Source organism: Genypterus blacodes, unplaced genomic scaffold (assembly GCF_046128005.1).
Source record: "Genypterus blacodes isolate CSIRO-AG114 ecotype Tasmania unplaced genomic scaffold, CSIRO-AGI_Gbla_v1 ptg000055l_1, whole genome shotgun sequence".
NCBI lineage: Eukaryota > Metazoa > Chordata > Actinopteri > Ophidiiformes > Ophidiidae > Genypterus > Genypterus blacodes.
Genome location: NW_027466867.1, coordinates 1,002,712 through 1,020,000, shown reverse-complemented (window position 1 = coordinate 1,020,000; position 17,289 = coordinate 1,002,712). Strand labels below are relative to the sequence as shown.

The following is a 17,289-nucleotide window of genomic DNA, read 5'->3' as shown; positions in this document are numbered from 1 at the left end:
ACATAAAGTAAAGAGGCTCCCCGGCAAGTTCTGTTCATGTCCTGAAGCAGATGGAGAGAGAGAGAGAGAGAGAGAGAGAGAAAGAGAGAAAGAGAGAGAGAGAGAGAGAGAGAGAGAGAGAGAGCCTGGAGGAAGTTGTCGGCTTCCGGGGGGGGGGGAGAAGAGGAAGAGGAAGAAGCAAAGAAGGAAGGACCAAGAAGTGAGCAGCGTCGAGGGTGAAATGTTCGACTTCTGGCTTTAAAAAGTAGAGCTGAGGAAGAAGAAGAAGAAGCTTGTCCTACAAAGCTTCCTGCAGAGTGCCAGTCTGACCTAAAAGCCCCACTGGCCAACATAAATAACGAGCCAGAGGTGAAAGCAACAGCAGGCGTGATTGAATTCGCGAGCCAGAATAACTCTGCATGAATTTAAACATGAGGCGGCGACGGCGGCAACAAATTGTGAAAGTAGGACAAATCAAAATGTTTCACCTCCTGATTTAAAGCGACAGAGCAAAGATTTCACACACACACACACACGAGCAATCACAGGCCTGGCAAAGAGAGGAGAGAGGCAGGAGTGTGAACACGTCCACACACACACACACACACACACACACACAGATCAGATCAGTGCGAGGGAAAGAAGGGATAAGTGGAGGTTCAGGTTCAGGTCCAGGCGTAGTTAGTTTGACAATCCTGGTAAGAGTTCGCTTCCGGACCACACACACACACACACACACACACCGCACTGCCTAATGGACTCGTTTCCTACAAGGCCGGAGCGTTTCAACTTCAATCTGAACTCCATCGACCAGAATCCCAGGGTCAATTTGTCGCCTTCCCCTAAAAACTCATTCATCATTTTGCGAGCGAGCGCCGAGTCGCACTTCGGTTTTTTTTCAGCCGAGGTGCTCTGCGTTTGCTTCCCCTCGTTTGTCACGAGCTTCCCTAAAACACGGAAACGACAGACCGCAAAGATTCAAACTTAATTCCCGACCAAAAGATTGGATTGGTGGGATTTAATCTAAAGAAGAAAAAGGAATAAATGCAGTTAAAGCTCACATTTCCCCCGCAGACTGCAGCTTAAATATCCACGCTAACCCAAACACCACTTAGGCTCTTATCCTACAAAGAAACCCTGCCTCTCTCTCTCATTCACTCTCTCTCTCTCTCTCTGTGTGTGTGGTGAGTGTGTGTGTGTGTGGCTGGGCTCACTTACCGGCCAGCACTCCGGCCATGTAGAGCAGGCTGATCCTCAGGATGCCGTGGACCATCTCCAGAGGGACGCCGATCATCAGCTGGAGCAGAGCGTTGAATCCCAGCTGCTCCAACCTGAGGAGAGACCAGAACAAAAGCTCACAGGAGTTCCACCATCAAGGAGGAGGAGGTGTGTGTGTGTGTGTGATCCTCTGGACTTACCCCACGTGCATGAACATGTAGCTGAAGAAGCGCCACACTTGAGCTCGGTGGCCGGGGTGGTAGACCAGGGGGCTCTTCATGAAGTCGGGCTGGTACGTCTGCAGCACCCACTTGTTCAGCATGATGCCGTAGCACATGAACACAATAATCTGAGATCAGAGGGAAACAAAACACACCAGAGCGTCACCAGAGCCTCACCGGAGCGTTTCTGCTAAGGTAGACTGAACCAGACTGAACCAGATGATGATGATGATCAAAGATACATGGTGTTCTTTATTCTGGATGCTTGTTATAATGGAGACACACTGAGGGGAGCAAAGGGCCCAGCTGCTTCAGATACATTAATTCCTCCTCGTAGTTTAATGAAGAATTGTCTGTGTGAATTAAATGGAATGCAAACTATTCTGACGATGATGTGGCTCATTGTCCTGCGTCCATTTAGCTCCATGTGGAAGCATCAGAACAGCTCGCTGCTCTCCGCTCTCAGCTCTCCGCTCTCTGCTCTCTGCTCTCCGCTTTCTTATGAGGATGAATTCAGAGGAAATGATGAAGCTTTGTCTGGCAGCCATACGTCATGTTTTCAGCCTAATTGTCAGGCATTCAGCTGAGGTCCACGTGGGCGCCTGGTGGTTTTGTTCTGATTGAGGGACGCAGCTCTGAGGCATTAAAAGCAGCGGCTTAGCCTCTGACTGCCTGAATGGAGAGGATGAGGCCGATACTCACAGAGTCATCAAAGGACAAACATCTGCGTCTGAAGCCAGAGGGAAGGCGGCGACAGAATGTTCTAAAGGCGACTGAATCTCACCTGGACGATTGTGACGATGGCGATGAAGACGGGCGGCGGACACAGGCGGTTCTGGTGGAAGTACCAGCGCCTGTCCGTCTCGCAGGGCAGGATCTCGTAGGCCACGTAGCGCACAAAGCGCTTGTACAGGCCCAGGCCCGTCTCGTCCAGCAGGATCTCCCTCTGCAGCGTGCGCCGGCCATTGGCGATGGCCCGTCGAAAGCTGCTGGAGCGCTTGCTGCTCATCTGAGGGAGGGGGAGAGAGAGAGAGAGAGAGAGAGAGAGAGAGGAGGTGAAGGTAACATTCATCATGGCGGCTGACGGCCCAAAAAGCACTTAGGCACGGACACACAAGGCTTTGAAAGTGAACTGAAGCACCTGTCCTTGCTCCTGCCACTGAGAAGTGAAAGAGAGAACATCCATCAAAGCTCTAACAGGCTCCGAAGAGTTCTGTTTGTGAAGTGGACAACAACGTGGTGGTTCTGTTATGATGAATACGCTGCGTCCTGCTGGTCACATCGATAGACAAAGGTTTAGAGTTTAACAGCGCCGCGGCACAAATCAAAACCTAACTAACTATTGATTTAGGAGGAGCAGGACGATGAGGTGACCTTCCCTGCCTCCTGCCTCCTGCCTCCTGGGGCCGGGGGTCACATACTTCATCCACGCTCCTCACTGATGAAGGCATGATGACATCTTAGACGTGTCGGGGTCAAAGGTCACGTGTACGCCTCACGCTCCCCAAGCTCCCAGACGCAGCGGGCGTCCTTTAGGCGTCCTTAATGTAAAGGACTGAATGTACAGAGACGCTGCGAGCGATTGTTCCTTCTGAATGAAAGAGAGAGAGAAAGTGCGAGTCAGCACTAATCCAGCCGTCACACACGTTATCTGAAAAAGCTCAATTTGTGGATTTTGATGTTTTGTCCTTCAAATTATACTGACTGGACAACTTCCTATAGACACCCCGTCACTATGGGAACACATTAGAGAGGACAGACGCACTCATCAGGACCGCTACACAACTCTGTGTTACATCTGCACACAAACAGGAAGCAGCGACAGAGAGCGCAAGGGTTTCCATATAACAGAGGAAGTCATCAATCACAGGGACTAATCATCGACATTCATCAAGCGGCGGTGTCACCTGGGACGCCACAAAGCTTTATGTTCTGAGACCAAAGGGACGATTAAAAACTCAAATCTTCTTTTATGAGGTTTGGAGATTTGTTAAGTTGTAGAAATGTCGCCGGCTGCAATCAAAGCCGGTTACAGACGCGTTCACTCACGAGACACATCAGCCGCTGAAGCTAGGATCGGTGTGTGTGTGAAGTGTATTGTAAGATGATTAATCAGCATTCTCAAACGGCTCAGATTGCGTCCCTCCGTCTGTCTCATCTGTCCCACACGCTGAGGAAACAGAGCGGGCTGCCGCTTCTGAACGCGTAATGAAGACGTTGGAGGAAGAAACGTTTTGAATTGTGATTGATGTGGCAATCGGCAGGTAAAGACACGACTAATGCTGAAGAAACCTCAGACTGCTATCGTTTGGTTTAATGCGTCGCTTAATAAGAATCAGGCTCTCTACCACGACGACAACCGCCTTTAAAACAATACACGCCACGATCGACCCCCTGTGCGAGCGGCGCGGCTGCAGATTTGTGAGTGAAGAGGAGCGTTTAAGAGAAGGAAAAGGCATTTGCGACTTCAGCAACGTTCCAAACGCTCGGCTGGTGCTTAGACGCCAGACAAATGTGTGCTGAAGTGACTTTGCCTTTGAAAAGCAAATCTCTGTTGAGTCAAACTGCTCAATGGAGAGAGAGAAACTGTGTGTGTGCCTGTGTGTGTGTGTGTGTGTGGAGGGGGTATCCAGCTTTTGCTTAGTAAGCAGCAGCACTGCAGCAGCCTGCAGGGTAGCGTGACCGGCTATTGATAATTCTTTAGCAGAGGCTTAGGATGAAAACTATCCTGATGGCACTATTCTGACAGCAGAGGCAAATAACTGTCAACATGACAACAGGAAGTATTTACTGTAAGCTGCTGTTAGATATGTCCCCTAAACTCAAACCCCCCTGTTTCCATGCCGGGCAATGGAGGGAGGGTGGGGGGGACAGGGGGACAGAGGGGGGGTGGGGGACAGTGAGACAGGGGGACAGAGGGGGGGTGGGGTTGCCAGATGGGGCGATGTAAAGGAATCTGGAACAAGATGGCAGAGGGGCGGTGATCCAGTCTGTCTTTAATGCAGACGAGACAACAAGGGAGCCGTCGTTAGGAAGCCTGCCAACACGGAGGTAAAGCAAGGAATCCCCTCCTATAGATCCCTGAACATGGGACTAGTTAGCTGGGAGAGACAGAAAGCAGAGGGGACGCTAAGAGACGGACGCTCTCATGTTTTAGTCGGAGACAGAAATCCTCCAGCTCAGACTCAAACCTGCCGAGGAGCTGATTGCGGTTTTCCTATGGAGATGTAATGAGGAGTGTCTGACACACACACACACACACACACACACACACACACACACACACACACACACACACACAGGCCTGAAGTCTCTGGTGTATCTAAAACAATACAGCCCCCTTCTCCAAAGACAACCAGCTGACTAAGCAATTATGTTTGAATCAAAGCGCGGCTCGTGATGCGATGTGACACTGGATGTAAATGAGTTTCCTTAAAAAGCTGTGAGGGAAGGAAAGAGGCCACGCGGAGAGCAGCTGCTGTCGCCGACAGCAGAGAACGCAGCAGGCGGGACTCGCTGTGTGTGTGTGTGTGTGTGTGTGTGTGTGTGTATGGATGGGCAGCTCGTGATGCCGGCGTGACACGACGCGGCGACTCCTGTAAGACGAAGAGAGAGCTCTTAAGGAAAGTGTCGTTTAGAGTGCGACCATCTGTAATTCATTAACCAGGTGTTGCTCTGAGGGGAGTCATTATAGGAGAGGGGGGGGGGGGGGGGGAAGAGAGAGAGAGAGAGAGAGAGAGAGAGAGAGAGAGAGAGAGAGAGAGAATGAATGGTCAGTGAGGTAGACCGGTGATGAACACGCCGGTGGACAAAGAGGGTAAATAAAGGAGCAGGAGTGGAGCTCTTCTATAACAAGTCGCTGCAGGAAAAAGAACAGAAGAAGAAAAGGTGCCAATGTGCGCTGAGGTTTGAGTTCACCTGCGGCTGTAGCAGAGAGAGAGAGAGAGGAAGAGAGGAAGAGAGGAAGAAAGAGAGAGAGAGAGAGAGAGAGAGAGACGATGGATGACGATGAGCTGAGCCGAGTTAGGGTTGAGTTGAGTTTAGGATAATGCTACACTAGAGGCAGAAGAAGAGGACGAGAGGAGACAGAGAGGGGAGATGAAGACGAGAGCCTGGGTGTTCTTGTTCTTGTTCCTCTGTGCAGGCAGCCTGAGCGACCAGCAGGAGGCGCTGTCGCAGTGATAAGGTCTAAGCTTCATTCCACTTGTGTCCCTAAGAAGCCAGCACCTGTGTCAGTTTGCTTCCTTTACGGCCGTTCTTCTTAATGATTTAGTGATTTAGATTCTTTAGTTTCGTCTCCTGTTCCTATGAACACGTAAATAAATGACATCATCAGGGGAAATCTCTGGACTTTGGTCATGAGAAAAGAGAGGAAGCTCCCTGACGAGGCAACTTCAGCCAGGCAGGAAGTGATGCTGATGCTAAGAGCTCAACCACAGAGGCAGAACTCCTCCTTTAGGGACAGCTGAGTGGGCCAAACTGACACCTACGCCTCTGTGTGCGTGTGTGCGTGTGTGTGTGACAGCAGGGATCCATGCTCCTCTCCGGAAGCTGGGGGCCGACCCTGCGTCCATGCTGCGTCCAGCTCCAGTCGATGTCGTTGATGGATTCATTAGCCCCACCACATGGTCAATACCCCACAGCTCCATACTCATTAGTTAGAACAATTTAGAAACAGCGGCTCGGTCACCGGGGTGGCAGACACTCACACACACAGAGGCCGCGGCGAGCTTTGAGCCAAAGGAGATTCAGAATTGGCGAGAGAGGCGTCGTTGTTTATTCACGGTGGCGAAGCCTCTTGTTTATCGTTCATAGCCGGAACATTAGACGACCGCGCCAATTAACCGTGCTAACACAGGAACGCAGCAAGGCCATTTTGTAATTAATTTGTGAGTCATCCCTCCCCTCACACACACACACACACACACACACACACAAACAAGAGTCCAAAGCACCTCAGATCTGGGTCTACACCCGGCTGATTCCGCCCCAGATTCCAGGATTCTGGCTCTTTTCTCCCCTAAAACACTTTTTAAAACCAGATTCCACCTTTATTCTTTCTTTTTCCCTCCTCACCCTCTCAGTTCAGCTTCATAGTTTAATCAGGGCACCGCTTAAAACCTTTCGGAGTTCGGTGTGTGTGTGTGTGTGTGTGTGTGTGTGTGTGTGTGTGTGTGTGTGTGTGTGTGTGTGTGTGTGTGTGTGTGTGTGTGTGTGTGTGTGTGTGTGTGTGTGTGTGTGTGTAGTGAAAGGCTGTGAATGAACCCCTGAGGAGGAGTGAACGTCATATTCCTCGCATTTCAGATCAAATAGAAATGACCGTATGTTTCAAAATAATAGCAAAATGCCGTTAAACTACCAAAAGAGGAGAAAAAGGCAGAGAACGGCAGTGAAGGCAACATAAAGGTTCCTTAAACGCGTCTCCACAGATAAAGTCAGACATCATTTTAAATCATTTCTTTTAAAGTCACCGCCCTGCACCGAGAAAATGTGTGGAAATGTATCACAGGGAGCTGTAACATAACGACCCCGTCTCCTCGTGGATGTATATTTCTTGAGTGTGTGTGTGTGTGTGTGTGTATTGAGTTCCCCAGGAGAGGTTTTAGCAGAGCGTTACTTATTCACCCCTCAGGCTGAACTGATGGAGTTTTCTGGCTCAGATCAACCGCATGAATGATGGAGTCCAACATGAAGGATGTCAGACACCGCCCTACCCACACACACGCACACACACACACACACCATCACGCACACACCGTAGAGGCGGGGTACCTAACAGTGCGAGTCAAACACATTTACGCCTACTGAGGTCGAGAAATGCGGCACGGGCTGGAACATCTGTAAAACTGGCTGAGGAACAAATCTGCCAAACGCTGAACAACAAACCGTTAAAAGGCTCAACACTCACACACATCCTGTGAGCTGGAAGCACTGCAAAGGGTACACACACACACACACACACACACACAGACTGCACCACACAGGGCTATATGGTGGTACGTGATGTACAGTATAATCAGAGCAGGAGAAGAGTCGGCATGCGTGCGACCGTGACATTTGCATGCGAGGATAGATGGATTTACAATCGCTCAATCAAAGTTCAAGGTCTGCGACGTTCTTCATGCATACCTTTAATGCTCATTCCTGTCGCATTATGGTGATGAAAAAGATGCGATTAATGCACAGAAATGTTGCTCAGAGTGCTTTTACATTAGAGAGTAAAGCTCCGGGCTCTTATATGGGAGGAAGATTGATTGAGAGACGTTTAGGAGCAAAGTTGTAAAAGCTGCAATCTCCAATTCTGTTGAAGGAGTTTATACGGGCGACAGAACGATTATAAGAATGCCTTTAGAATGAAGGAGGAATAGAATCAAAGCATGGAAATGAAGCAATGCGGGGGGAGGAAGAGGGAGGAAGAGGGAGGGAGGAAGAGGAGGATGAGGGAGGAAGACTGGAGGAGCTGCTGATGACCTGGATGAAACATGTCTGCATGAAAACCTGCAGAAAGCACGCATCAACAAGAGGAACGCAGTCACACAAACATCGTAATCAGTCAGTGAATTTGTAGTGGCAGGCATTGGTGTGTGTGTGTGTGTTTGTGTGTGTGAGAATGAGAGAGTGTGTATATATGAGGGAGGGAGGGAGGGAAGGAGGGGGAGCCAGCATTAGTCAACGTTGCCTGAGAGCGTCTGCATATATGCAAATGTACACACATGCACACACAGGGGAGGGCATGTCTGGGTGTGTGTATTCATATGTGTCTGTGTGTGTCTGTGTGTGTCTGTGTGTGTGTGGGCCACACAAATCTTTAAAGTCAGACTTTGGTGTCGATATCTCTTGTGAGGCCAGACGCTCTCAAATTACCTCAGATTACCGCCTGCTAGTACCGATGCTGCCGCTAATCGAAGCCAATTTGCATTTGGCTGATGGGCGAAGTTAAAAGCGTCTGCCTGATACGGTTTGCGGTGGAGCTGGGGCGCCGTCCCCCCCTCATACGTGTGCTGGGGAGGAGCGCCGCATGAAAGGGAACGGAAACGAGGGCTGACGGTTCAAGGAGGGAGCTTCAAAGGTGAGGAGGTGATGATAAACGGCCTGAGAGAGAGAGAGAGACGAGGCTCCATCAGAGAAGAGATGGATCAAAAGAATAGAAGACGAGGGAGGAAGAAGGCGGTAGAGTTCAGAGGAGAGGTAGAAGAAGGGGGAGGAGAAGGGGCTCGCGTCAAACATTAACGGTGGCAGTGCTGGCGGCGGAGGCCTCGGCACTGGGACTCGCTCCAAATGATGTGGCCGTTCATTATCGTCAACGCGGGCAAGGCAACGCCAGAGGAGCGATAGAGAGGGGGGGAGAGAGAGAGAGAGAGAGAGAGAGAGAGAGAGAGAGAGAGAGAGAGAGAGAGAGAGAGAGAGAGAGAGAGAGAGAGAGAGAGAGAGAGAGAGAGAGAGATACGAGCCCTGGGAAGTGAATGCTGAAAAATCCTTCGCACCAAATTAATCACTGTGCTTGCAATGTGTGTGTGTGTGTGTGTGCTGCTGAGAGTGTGTGTGTGTGCTGAGAGGGCAGAAGGTCCAATAAGTATCAAAGAGTCAAGAAATAACAAGAGAATGAAGAAGTCCACCTCGCTGAAGCACAACTAGAGACTTCTACAGCTTTCAGGTAAATGGGATGAGATGGAACCATTAGTGTGGACGCTCATTCAGTCGCTCCTGTCAGTGCGTCACTCTGATGTTGTGCGTCTGTATCTCTGTTGTCTAACACATCACTCCTGTGTGATGATAAGGTGAAGTACGAGGCTTCACTGAGGCATTTAGGGGAAAGATTGATCGTCTTAATGCAGGACAGCCACTTGAATTATCGTGTCAATTTTTGCGGCGGTGACACTCGCTCACGCCGTCTCAATCAATTCTGTAACCTTTCCACAAATCCAGCCGCCGCGTAGATGTGTGACCATCCAGTCTGAGTGTGTGTGTGTGTGTGTGTGTGTGTGTGTGCCACTCACCAGCTCGATGAGCTCCTGGTAGCACACCTGTCCCTCCTCATTGCTCTGGACCAGAGCTAACAGCATGTCCAGTTTGGACGGGTCCAGCTGCAGCTCATGGTGCTCCACCAAGCTGGTGAAGTTCTCCACTGCGATGAAACCGGTGTTCTCTGGGTCCAGCTGGGGAAACAAACACACAAACAACAGCACCGCGTCAGGAAAGCGGTGATAAAGACGTGACCTCGTTACTCGTTTGTGTCGGCGCTGCGCAGGTGAGACGCATCAGCAATCAGCCGGAGTCAGGATCAGCTCACAAGTCAGAGGACCAAAATAGATAAATAGCATCTAAAGGGCGGAGGAAGAAGAGACGAGCACCGTCTATGACACCCGGTTTAATTAAGCGCTGTTGCCGGGGTGACGCCTATGAGAGGATTCGGCCTGCCTTAAAGGAACGGCCCCCATTTAACCTCATTAAAGGAGCCTGGGGCCTGTCACAGGAAACAGCGGGGTCGCCATTGTTGTTGTTTGGAGCTGTGAGAGGGAAATAACAAGATATTCTAAAAATGTACAAGCGACCCGCAGTTCCCCTGAAATTAGTTGGAGGAGGAAGAAAGAAAAACACCCTTCAACGCCAAGAGATTGACTTTTCAGCCTTGCTCTTTGAGTGGCTGCTTCATTTGATGCCGTGTGAGTGTTTGCGTGCGTGCGCGTGTGCGCGTGTGTGTGTGTGTGTGTGTGTGTGTGTGTGTGTCCTCGGCCACGTTCGCAACTTCCAATCAGTGCTTGGTTTCGTAATCGCCACTCACTCAGCCGCCCCGTCGGGTTATTACCGCCGACGCCTGTGTGCCAAAGCTCCTCGTCCTAATTGATGTAAGAGGATGAGCATAATAGAAGGAGCGAGCGTAGCCGTCTGAAATAGTGCCGGGGTAAAAATGGAATGTAAAGTATAGGGTGTGTACCTATGTGTGGTTTAGGTCGTGTGGGTTTTCTGCACGCCGGCTTATTACTTCATTTTTTCCCCCGTCTTTGCTGGCTGATGGAGTGTTAATCTCTCACGCCGGCTCCCTTAAGAGCGTCTGACTGCGCCCCAGGACAAAGTTAAACATCACAAAGGAGCCACGTGGGACGGGACGGGACGGGGCCCCGGCCGCCTCTTATGTTACCGCTTCCTGAATGCTAACGGGAGCTCGTTAGATATCAAAGAGAGAGCTTTCACGTGTTGCATCAGTGTGGCGTCAGTGGCGGTAGATCATCTCTAACCCGGGTCACGATTCCAACGTGAAGACTCCACGCCGGGCTCGTCTTTGACTCCGGACCCCCGACCGGCTCGGGCCAGGGCAAAGGCGTTTGTAACGGGCGGCGGCGTGCGGCGAGCGGGCGGCGGTGTGTGGCGAGCGGGCGGCGGCGGTGTTGAACTACACCGTGTCCGTCTGTGCTGCAGGAGGCCCGACGTGTAAAAGCTCTACTGCTCAACTGAGGAACAAAAGAGATCAATGGGGAAATCCATCACTATGTGTGTGTGTGTGTGTGTGTGTGTGTGTATGAGTGTGTAAGCCGCATACGTGTGTGTGTGTATCTCCGCTTTGAGCTTTCTTTCTGCCTCACACAGTTCGAGGTATTTATGACCGTTAAATTGAATCCAAGCAGACCTGTAATTCCACTTAATCTACTTCTTTAACGCTCCTGAACATCTACTGTATGCACGCGTTCACCTGGGACAGCGGGCTGGAGGAGGGAATCAATGTGTTGTTGTGCGGAGACATGCCTGCAGTTTTACTCGGGTAATTACGCTAGCAGACCCTCCGTCTGCCCTGCGGGGGGCCGGGGAGGAAGGAGTCGACGTGTTTCACTCCAACAGATCGTTCAACTGATGTAACGTTTTCATCTTCAGCAATCATTTACAGGGGAAGCCATCACAGTTAGGGACCGTCAAGAAAGTGCAGTTCTCAAACAAATCTATATGTTCTGTTGGAGTAGAACCTCGACAAGACACACACACACACACACACACACACACACACACACACACCTTATCCTTGTACGCTCCCTAACCCGTTACATCCGCATCAATCCGCTGCATTTGTTTCCAGCCCCATTTCCCCTCCCGTTCAGTCTGCTTCCTTTGCCTTTGCTGTCTTATCTGTGGAGCTATTGATCGTCGATGTTACTAGATTCTTTTAAATGTTGTCTTGCACACCGCCCTGGCATCAACAGAAGAAAATGTTCCTATTCTCCCTGTGAGGCGCGCAGAGCAAACGGTGTGTGTGGACGGCGTTTGCTCAGGACGTGCGGGGCGGCGAGTCAACATGTGGGGGAGAAGAGAGGAGAGGGGGGAGAGAAAGTAGAGAAAAAGATAGCAGAGGGAGAGAAGAGGTGGGGGAAAAGAGGAGGAAGGTGCAGAGGGCAGCTGAGGAAATGAAAAGAATGAAGAACGATGACATTTAGGAACCGGCGGAGGGAGCGAAAGGTAAATGAGAGGAGAGGCGGGGAGGACGTGAGGAGGAAGACGCAGGGAGAATGAAAATGCCTCGGCCACACCGCCCGGGCTCCTCTTGCCTCTTCCTCCCTCTCCTCCTTCCTCTTCGTCTGCGTGCTATCAGAGGGGCCGTGACACACTCAGGCGCTCTGCATCGTCTCGCGGCGGAGGGGAGATAGATCAGATTGTAATGTGCTCCTGGCTCAGCCCGGGCTGACAGGGGGGAACAGAGAGCCACGCTGGGGACGTCTGATTACTGTCAGCCCCCATATGTCAGCACATCCAGCAGCAGCAACAACACACACATGCACACACATGCACACACACACACACACACACCGGCTCACGGTGTATGGCTGCAAATTTACGCGGAGCAAGTGTTGACACTAAGCTGTCAGGCGGCACAGAAACCTTTCCCATCGCCGCGTGACCTTATTCGGGAGAAACATTACACGGGGGAGGCGGCCTGCTGGGAGGGGGGGGAGGGGGAGGGGTCGGCCCTTGTAGCCAATTAAGGATATCAATTAATGAAGATGAGGTACAGCAAGATGAATGAGCGTTGGCATGGAGAAGAGGCTGTTTTTGGTGGCGTGCAGAAAAAGGAGGGAGGGAGGGAGAGAGGGGGGGAGGGAGAGGGAGAGGGGGGGGAGAGAGGGGGTGAGGGAGGGAGGGAGAGAGGGGGGGGGGAGAGGGGGGGGAGAGAGGGGGTGAGGGAGGGAGGGAAGAGGGGGGGGGGAGAGGGGGGGGGAAGGGGCAGAGGGGGGGAAGAGGGAGGGAGGGAGGGAGGAAGGGTTGGATAAAAGCGGGGAAAGATCCAGAAAGGGAAGCGATTATTGAAGCGATCCAACACTCGTGAGGCAGCGGCTTTGACAAGCTGCATACGTTGCCATGGTTACCGGTTGCCTGCGTGTCACCCCTATTCTTGCGTTTCCCCGTCTATTTTTCTTCTTTTTTTTTCCCCAAGAGGTATTGGTTTTCGCCAGGCAAAGCAAAGACACACAGGAGTGTGTGTGTGTGTGGTGGGGGGGGGGGGGGGTAAAGGAAACAAGGAAAGGATGCAAGGGGAGAGGGAAAACAGAACGTAGATGAATGGATAGAGAGAGAGAAAGAGGACGAGATGGTGGAGGCAGGGTGGAGATGTTGGCGGATTTGGGGAGGGAGAAAGGGGGAGCGGAGTGTGTGTGTGTGTCTAAAAGAATGGTGGAGGTGTTACAGGAGGAGGAAGCTAATTGGAGGAGAAGGATCAAGCTGTGGAGGAGGAGGAGGAGGAGGAGAGAAGAGGAGGTGGGGAATGCTGGGTGCGACGGGAGGCAATGATCTCCACCTGAACCCCCAGGACCCGGATTAGAGTCGGTGCCGTCACTCCGGCCGACTCCAGCCTAACAGGAGCGATCTGAGCGTTCCAATCTGTTCAACAAGCACGCGTTGTGTTGGAGCTACAGCCAGAGGGTGGGAACGCAACGACGAGGACGAGGACGAGGACGAGGACGAGGACGAGGACGAGGACGAGGACGAGGACGAGGACGAGGATGCGGACGACACGCCTCATGGTGTAATTATCAGGTTATTGCGGTCGTGAACTTGACAACTGGAGGAGGAAGTCGTCGTTGGGACTCGGATCAGATCCATGAGAAATGTTGCAAACCCAGATCCGGATGGTTGTTGTAATGATAGCAGCCAAGTAGGACTAAGCCAAGATTGTAACAACAGTCTGCAACAGGAGCATCGATCGGCGCTCCAGGCCAAGTCTCATCCACACGGTTCTGATCCAGAGGGGCAAACCCAATAATAAATCAAACCTGAGCTTCCTGCTGTTCATCCACTCTGTAATTATCACAATGCGCCGCTCTGTCCTTCGCTTCACCATGGTTACCCCTGCGACATCACCGACGGCCTCGCCGATCCAAACAGAAAGCGAGCAAGATTACCGACCGGATTCTCCTAGATGCAATTATCTCACTTCATTTTCCGGTACGGTACAAACAGCCGGGGGCGTTTCTTAAGAGCGGCCTCATGCAGACGGGCCGGCGAGACGTGATGAGAGGGGTCAGAGGGGTCAGAGGGGTCAGAGGACGTAGAGTGGTATAGTTTGTGCTCAACATAAAGACGTCAGAAAGAGCGTCCAGACTCTGAGCTCCTTCTGGAGGAGTTATAAATAAGCAGGGCCGCATAGTTTAGTGGTCGAGTACCATCCAGTCAAGTGCTGCCACCTTATCAGCGCCGCCGCTACAGAGAGGGGGAAGTGTGTGTGTGTCTGTGTCCGTGCTCTGATCACAAACACATGTGTGTGCCCGCATAAGCCAGAAATAGCCTGAGCTCAGCATTGCAACCTCCTGCAGACAAAGACTAATATAAAGTCGCTGGTGTGGCCATTGTTATTCTACTTCTCTCTCTTGCAGCATTTCCGTGTGGTTCAGGGTGACACGGCAACAACAGCCTCCCCTCCTCTACGCCCACATCATGACAACGATAGGACACAAGGAAACGCTGCCTGCCATGTGTGGGGCCACTGTGGGCGCACGGAGCCGAGAGTTGAAAAGGTTGCTGGTTCAAACGCCCTGCGTGGTTGCTCAGAGGTCACAGGCCAGACTGAGGTCGGGGGGTCGGTCGGGGGGTCGGCCTCAGACTCGCCCGGCCTAAATCAAATATTGACATAAATGACTCAGCGTCTTCTAGAAGCACTTTAAATGAGGCTGTGAGGGAACACACTGTATGTATTCTACACGGTTAAGTGCGAATACGGTAAACGACTGGAGCGATGTGACCACACACACACACACACACACACACACACACACACGGAAAAAGATGCATGCACAAACAAATGACCATCACCGCCGTCTTCCCCCCTTTGGGCTCTTAAGTCTGTTAATCAATGCCTTCATGATGCACCCCCAACACACACACACACACACACACATCTTACAGCAGCAGATAATCAATTCCTCCCTCCTGGACAGAACGGTTGACCAATCTCTCTGCCAATCAGGCCAAGCCCCCCTCAGGGCTGGTTCATCATCACAAACAGCAGACACATTAGACAGCCTAGAATTAAATAGCAGACATGAAATTGGGCTGGGAATACACACACACTCTCTCACACACACACACACTCACACTCACACACACACACACACATCAGCCTTCAGGGAGATCTCCAGCCAAAGATATGCTTTTCTGGAAGGAATCTGGCTTCAAACCGATTCGGGGATGTTAATTTGGGAGACGGCAGACCGAAGCTAAATACGGACGCAGATCCTGTTCGCTGTCGCCCGGCCCAAACACAGTTTAAGAAACCATACGTGAGAAGAAACGGTCAACATCTCTGACCAGCGTAGTGTTGGTTCTAGGCAGTAACACTGAATTGTAGGGGGGAAGAGAGTTCAAAGGCCGTTAACGGGATTTCTGCATCGGTTCTTGCGACTCTACAACAGCAGGTGAGGCAAAGTGCAACCATCTCAGGTCGCATGGAAAAGCAGGTGCACACACACGCACACGCACACACATACACGTACACACACATACACATACGCGCACAATCAGTCAGCAACAGCTCAAACATAAGGAATAGAACCATTTTACATGCATATCTATAAATACACACACACACACACACACTCTCACACACAGAGTAAACCATGACATTACGCCCCCCCCCCCCCCCCCCTCCCCTCCCCTCCCCTCCTGCTGTGGCTCAGGATCTGACCTCACGTTCTCCGGGGGGCCCCCACATGGCTACACGCTTGCTTGCGGGTGTCGCGGCGTACGGGTGGGAGGGTCGGGAGGGGGGGATGGACGGGACGCTATCCATCCCCAACATCAGCTCTAACCCAAAAGCCTCCTGTCTCAATCCCCAGGATAGACGGGCGAAGGTGGCAAAGGAGCGCCGTAACCATAGAAACCTGGGCGGCGGTGGCGGCGGCGGTGGCGGCTGCTGCTGCTGGCCCGCTCTCTTACCTGCTCTTGTATGAGCTGAAACAGGGAGCTTCTATCCATATACTGGCCAGGGAGGTGAGAGGAGCCGCCGAGGACAAGGGCATAGGGAGGAGCGAGAGAGGAGCGCCGGCGGTGTCGGCGAGGATGGAGGGAGGGTAGGAAGGGAGGAAGGATGTCAGACGAGGTAGCAGCCGGTGCCTAAATGGTAGCCCCCCCCCTTCTGTAGGTGCTGCGTCCCCCCCTTGATGGCGGGACCTGGGCTCCTGCTTCCTCGCCGTCTCCTCCTTGCTGCTGCTGCTGCTGCTGCTGCTGGTGTTGTCGTTCGAATCTGAATGGCACAGAGTGTGTGTGTGTGTGTGTGTGTGGCGGGTAGATGTGCAGGGCCCCCCTTGACTCTGCTCTCTCTCAGTGCGGCGTGGTGTGTGGCTAAACCCAGCCTTGGCAGACAACAGGCACGCACACACACACGCGGGCAAATCCAGCAGCTCTCATTCACTCTCCTCCTCCTCCTCACTCTCTTCTATCCTACTGCACTGACTGCTTGCTTGCTTGCTGCCTCCCTCTCTCTCTCTCTGTCCTCTCATCATACACACACTGCACCTCCTGCATGCCAATGAGGCAAGGGGAGGGAGGTGGCCCTTCTCCGCCAATGGGAGGCGCAGGGGGGCGTGGCCGGCGAGCTGCAGCTCCTCTCCGCCACGGCTCGGGGAGGAAGCAGGGGAAGGGCTCCACTGCGGCTTTGCTCGTACTACTGGCACAGAACCTCCAGCACACGTCTGGGCCATTACTCACAGACACACACACACACACACACACACAGAGAAACACACATAAAGTAAACACACAAATGCTACTAATATATCAGCAGAGTAAATCAGAGCCATGTGAGCAGATCTTAAGGGCCAGACGAGACAGAAACAGCAGCGTTTGTCACCCAGGCAGAGTATTTATAGCTTTACTACTTAAAAAAACGACTGCGTGGAGAAACCCTTCATACTTCCTGCTAATGAAATGCACCGGCACAGTCTGCTGCACAATCAAGCGCGCATCCTCCTCCTCCACCTCCTCCACCTCCTCCACCTCCTCCTCCTCCTCCTCCTCCTCACATGCACAGAGCTTAGACTGAACCCTGAATGGATCAATGGTCCGCCCATGTGCTCAAATGAATATCACTGCAATTACACACAGATTGTCCTCCCGTCCACTTCACGGTGAGAAGTAAGACCAGAACAAAGGCTCTGTTACGCTGAGCGGTGTGCAGGGATCAGAACAATACAAGTGATGAAGAAGGGAACTTGTTGGTTTCCCATATTGGATCCCAGACAAGAGGAAGAAAACCACATGTGACCACAGAAGAAGAACATATAGTTACTGCCTGATTCAATCGGTAATCAATTGAAGGGAATCTGTCTTTGTCTCTGTCTGTGGTTGAGAGCACTTGATCATTCTGAGCGGATGTGCAAACTGCAATAACAGAGCTGGA

The 17,289-nt window shown here is 51.9% G+C and overlaps 1 protein-coding gene across 2 annotated transcripts in view; it reads right to left on the bottom strand.

Moving 5' to 3' along the window:
* The window catches only part of rhbdl1 (rhomboid, veinlet-like 1 (Drosophila)), a 27,642-nt gene extending 11,661 nt beyond the window's left edge, over positions 1 to 15,981 (bottom strand). Inside the window, exons 1-5 of one of the 2 annotated variants that reach the window (XM_076152100.1) lie at positions 15,828 to 15,981; positions 9,416 to 9,574; positions 2,203 to 2,427; positions 1,398 to 1,546; positions 1,198 to 1,310 (exon numbers count right to left, since the gene is read on the bottom strand). In XM_076152100.1, coding sequence (XP_076008215.1) covers positions 1,198 to 1,310; positions 1,398 to 1,546; positions 2,203 to 2,427; positions 9,416 to 9,574; positions 15,828 to 15,866 — 685 coding nt within the window. In that variant the 5' untranslated portion in view covers positions 15,867 to 15,981. The remainder of the gene's footprint in view (positions 1 to 1,197; positions 1,311 to 1,397; positions 1,547 to 2,202; positions 2,428 to 9,415; positions 9,575 to 15,827) is intronic. The other variant, XM_076152101.1, reaches the window with a different exon arrangement.
* Between the last annotated feature and the right edge of the window lie 1,308 nt (positions 15,982 to 17,289).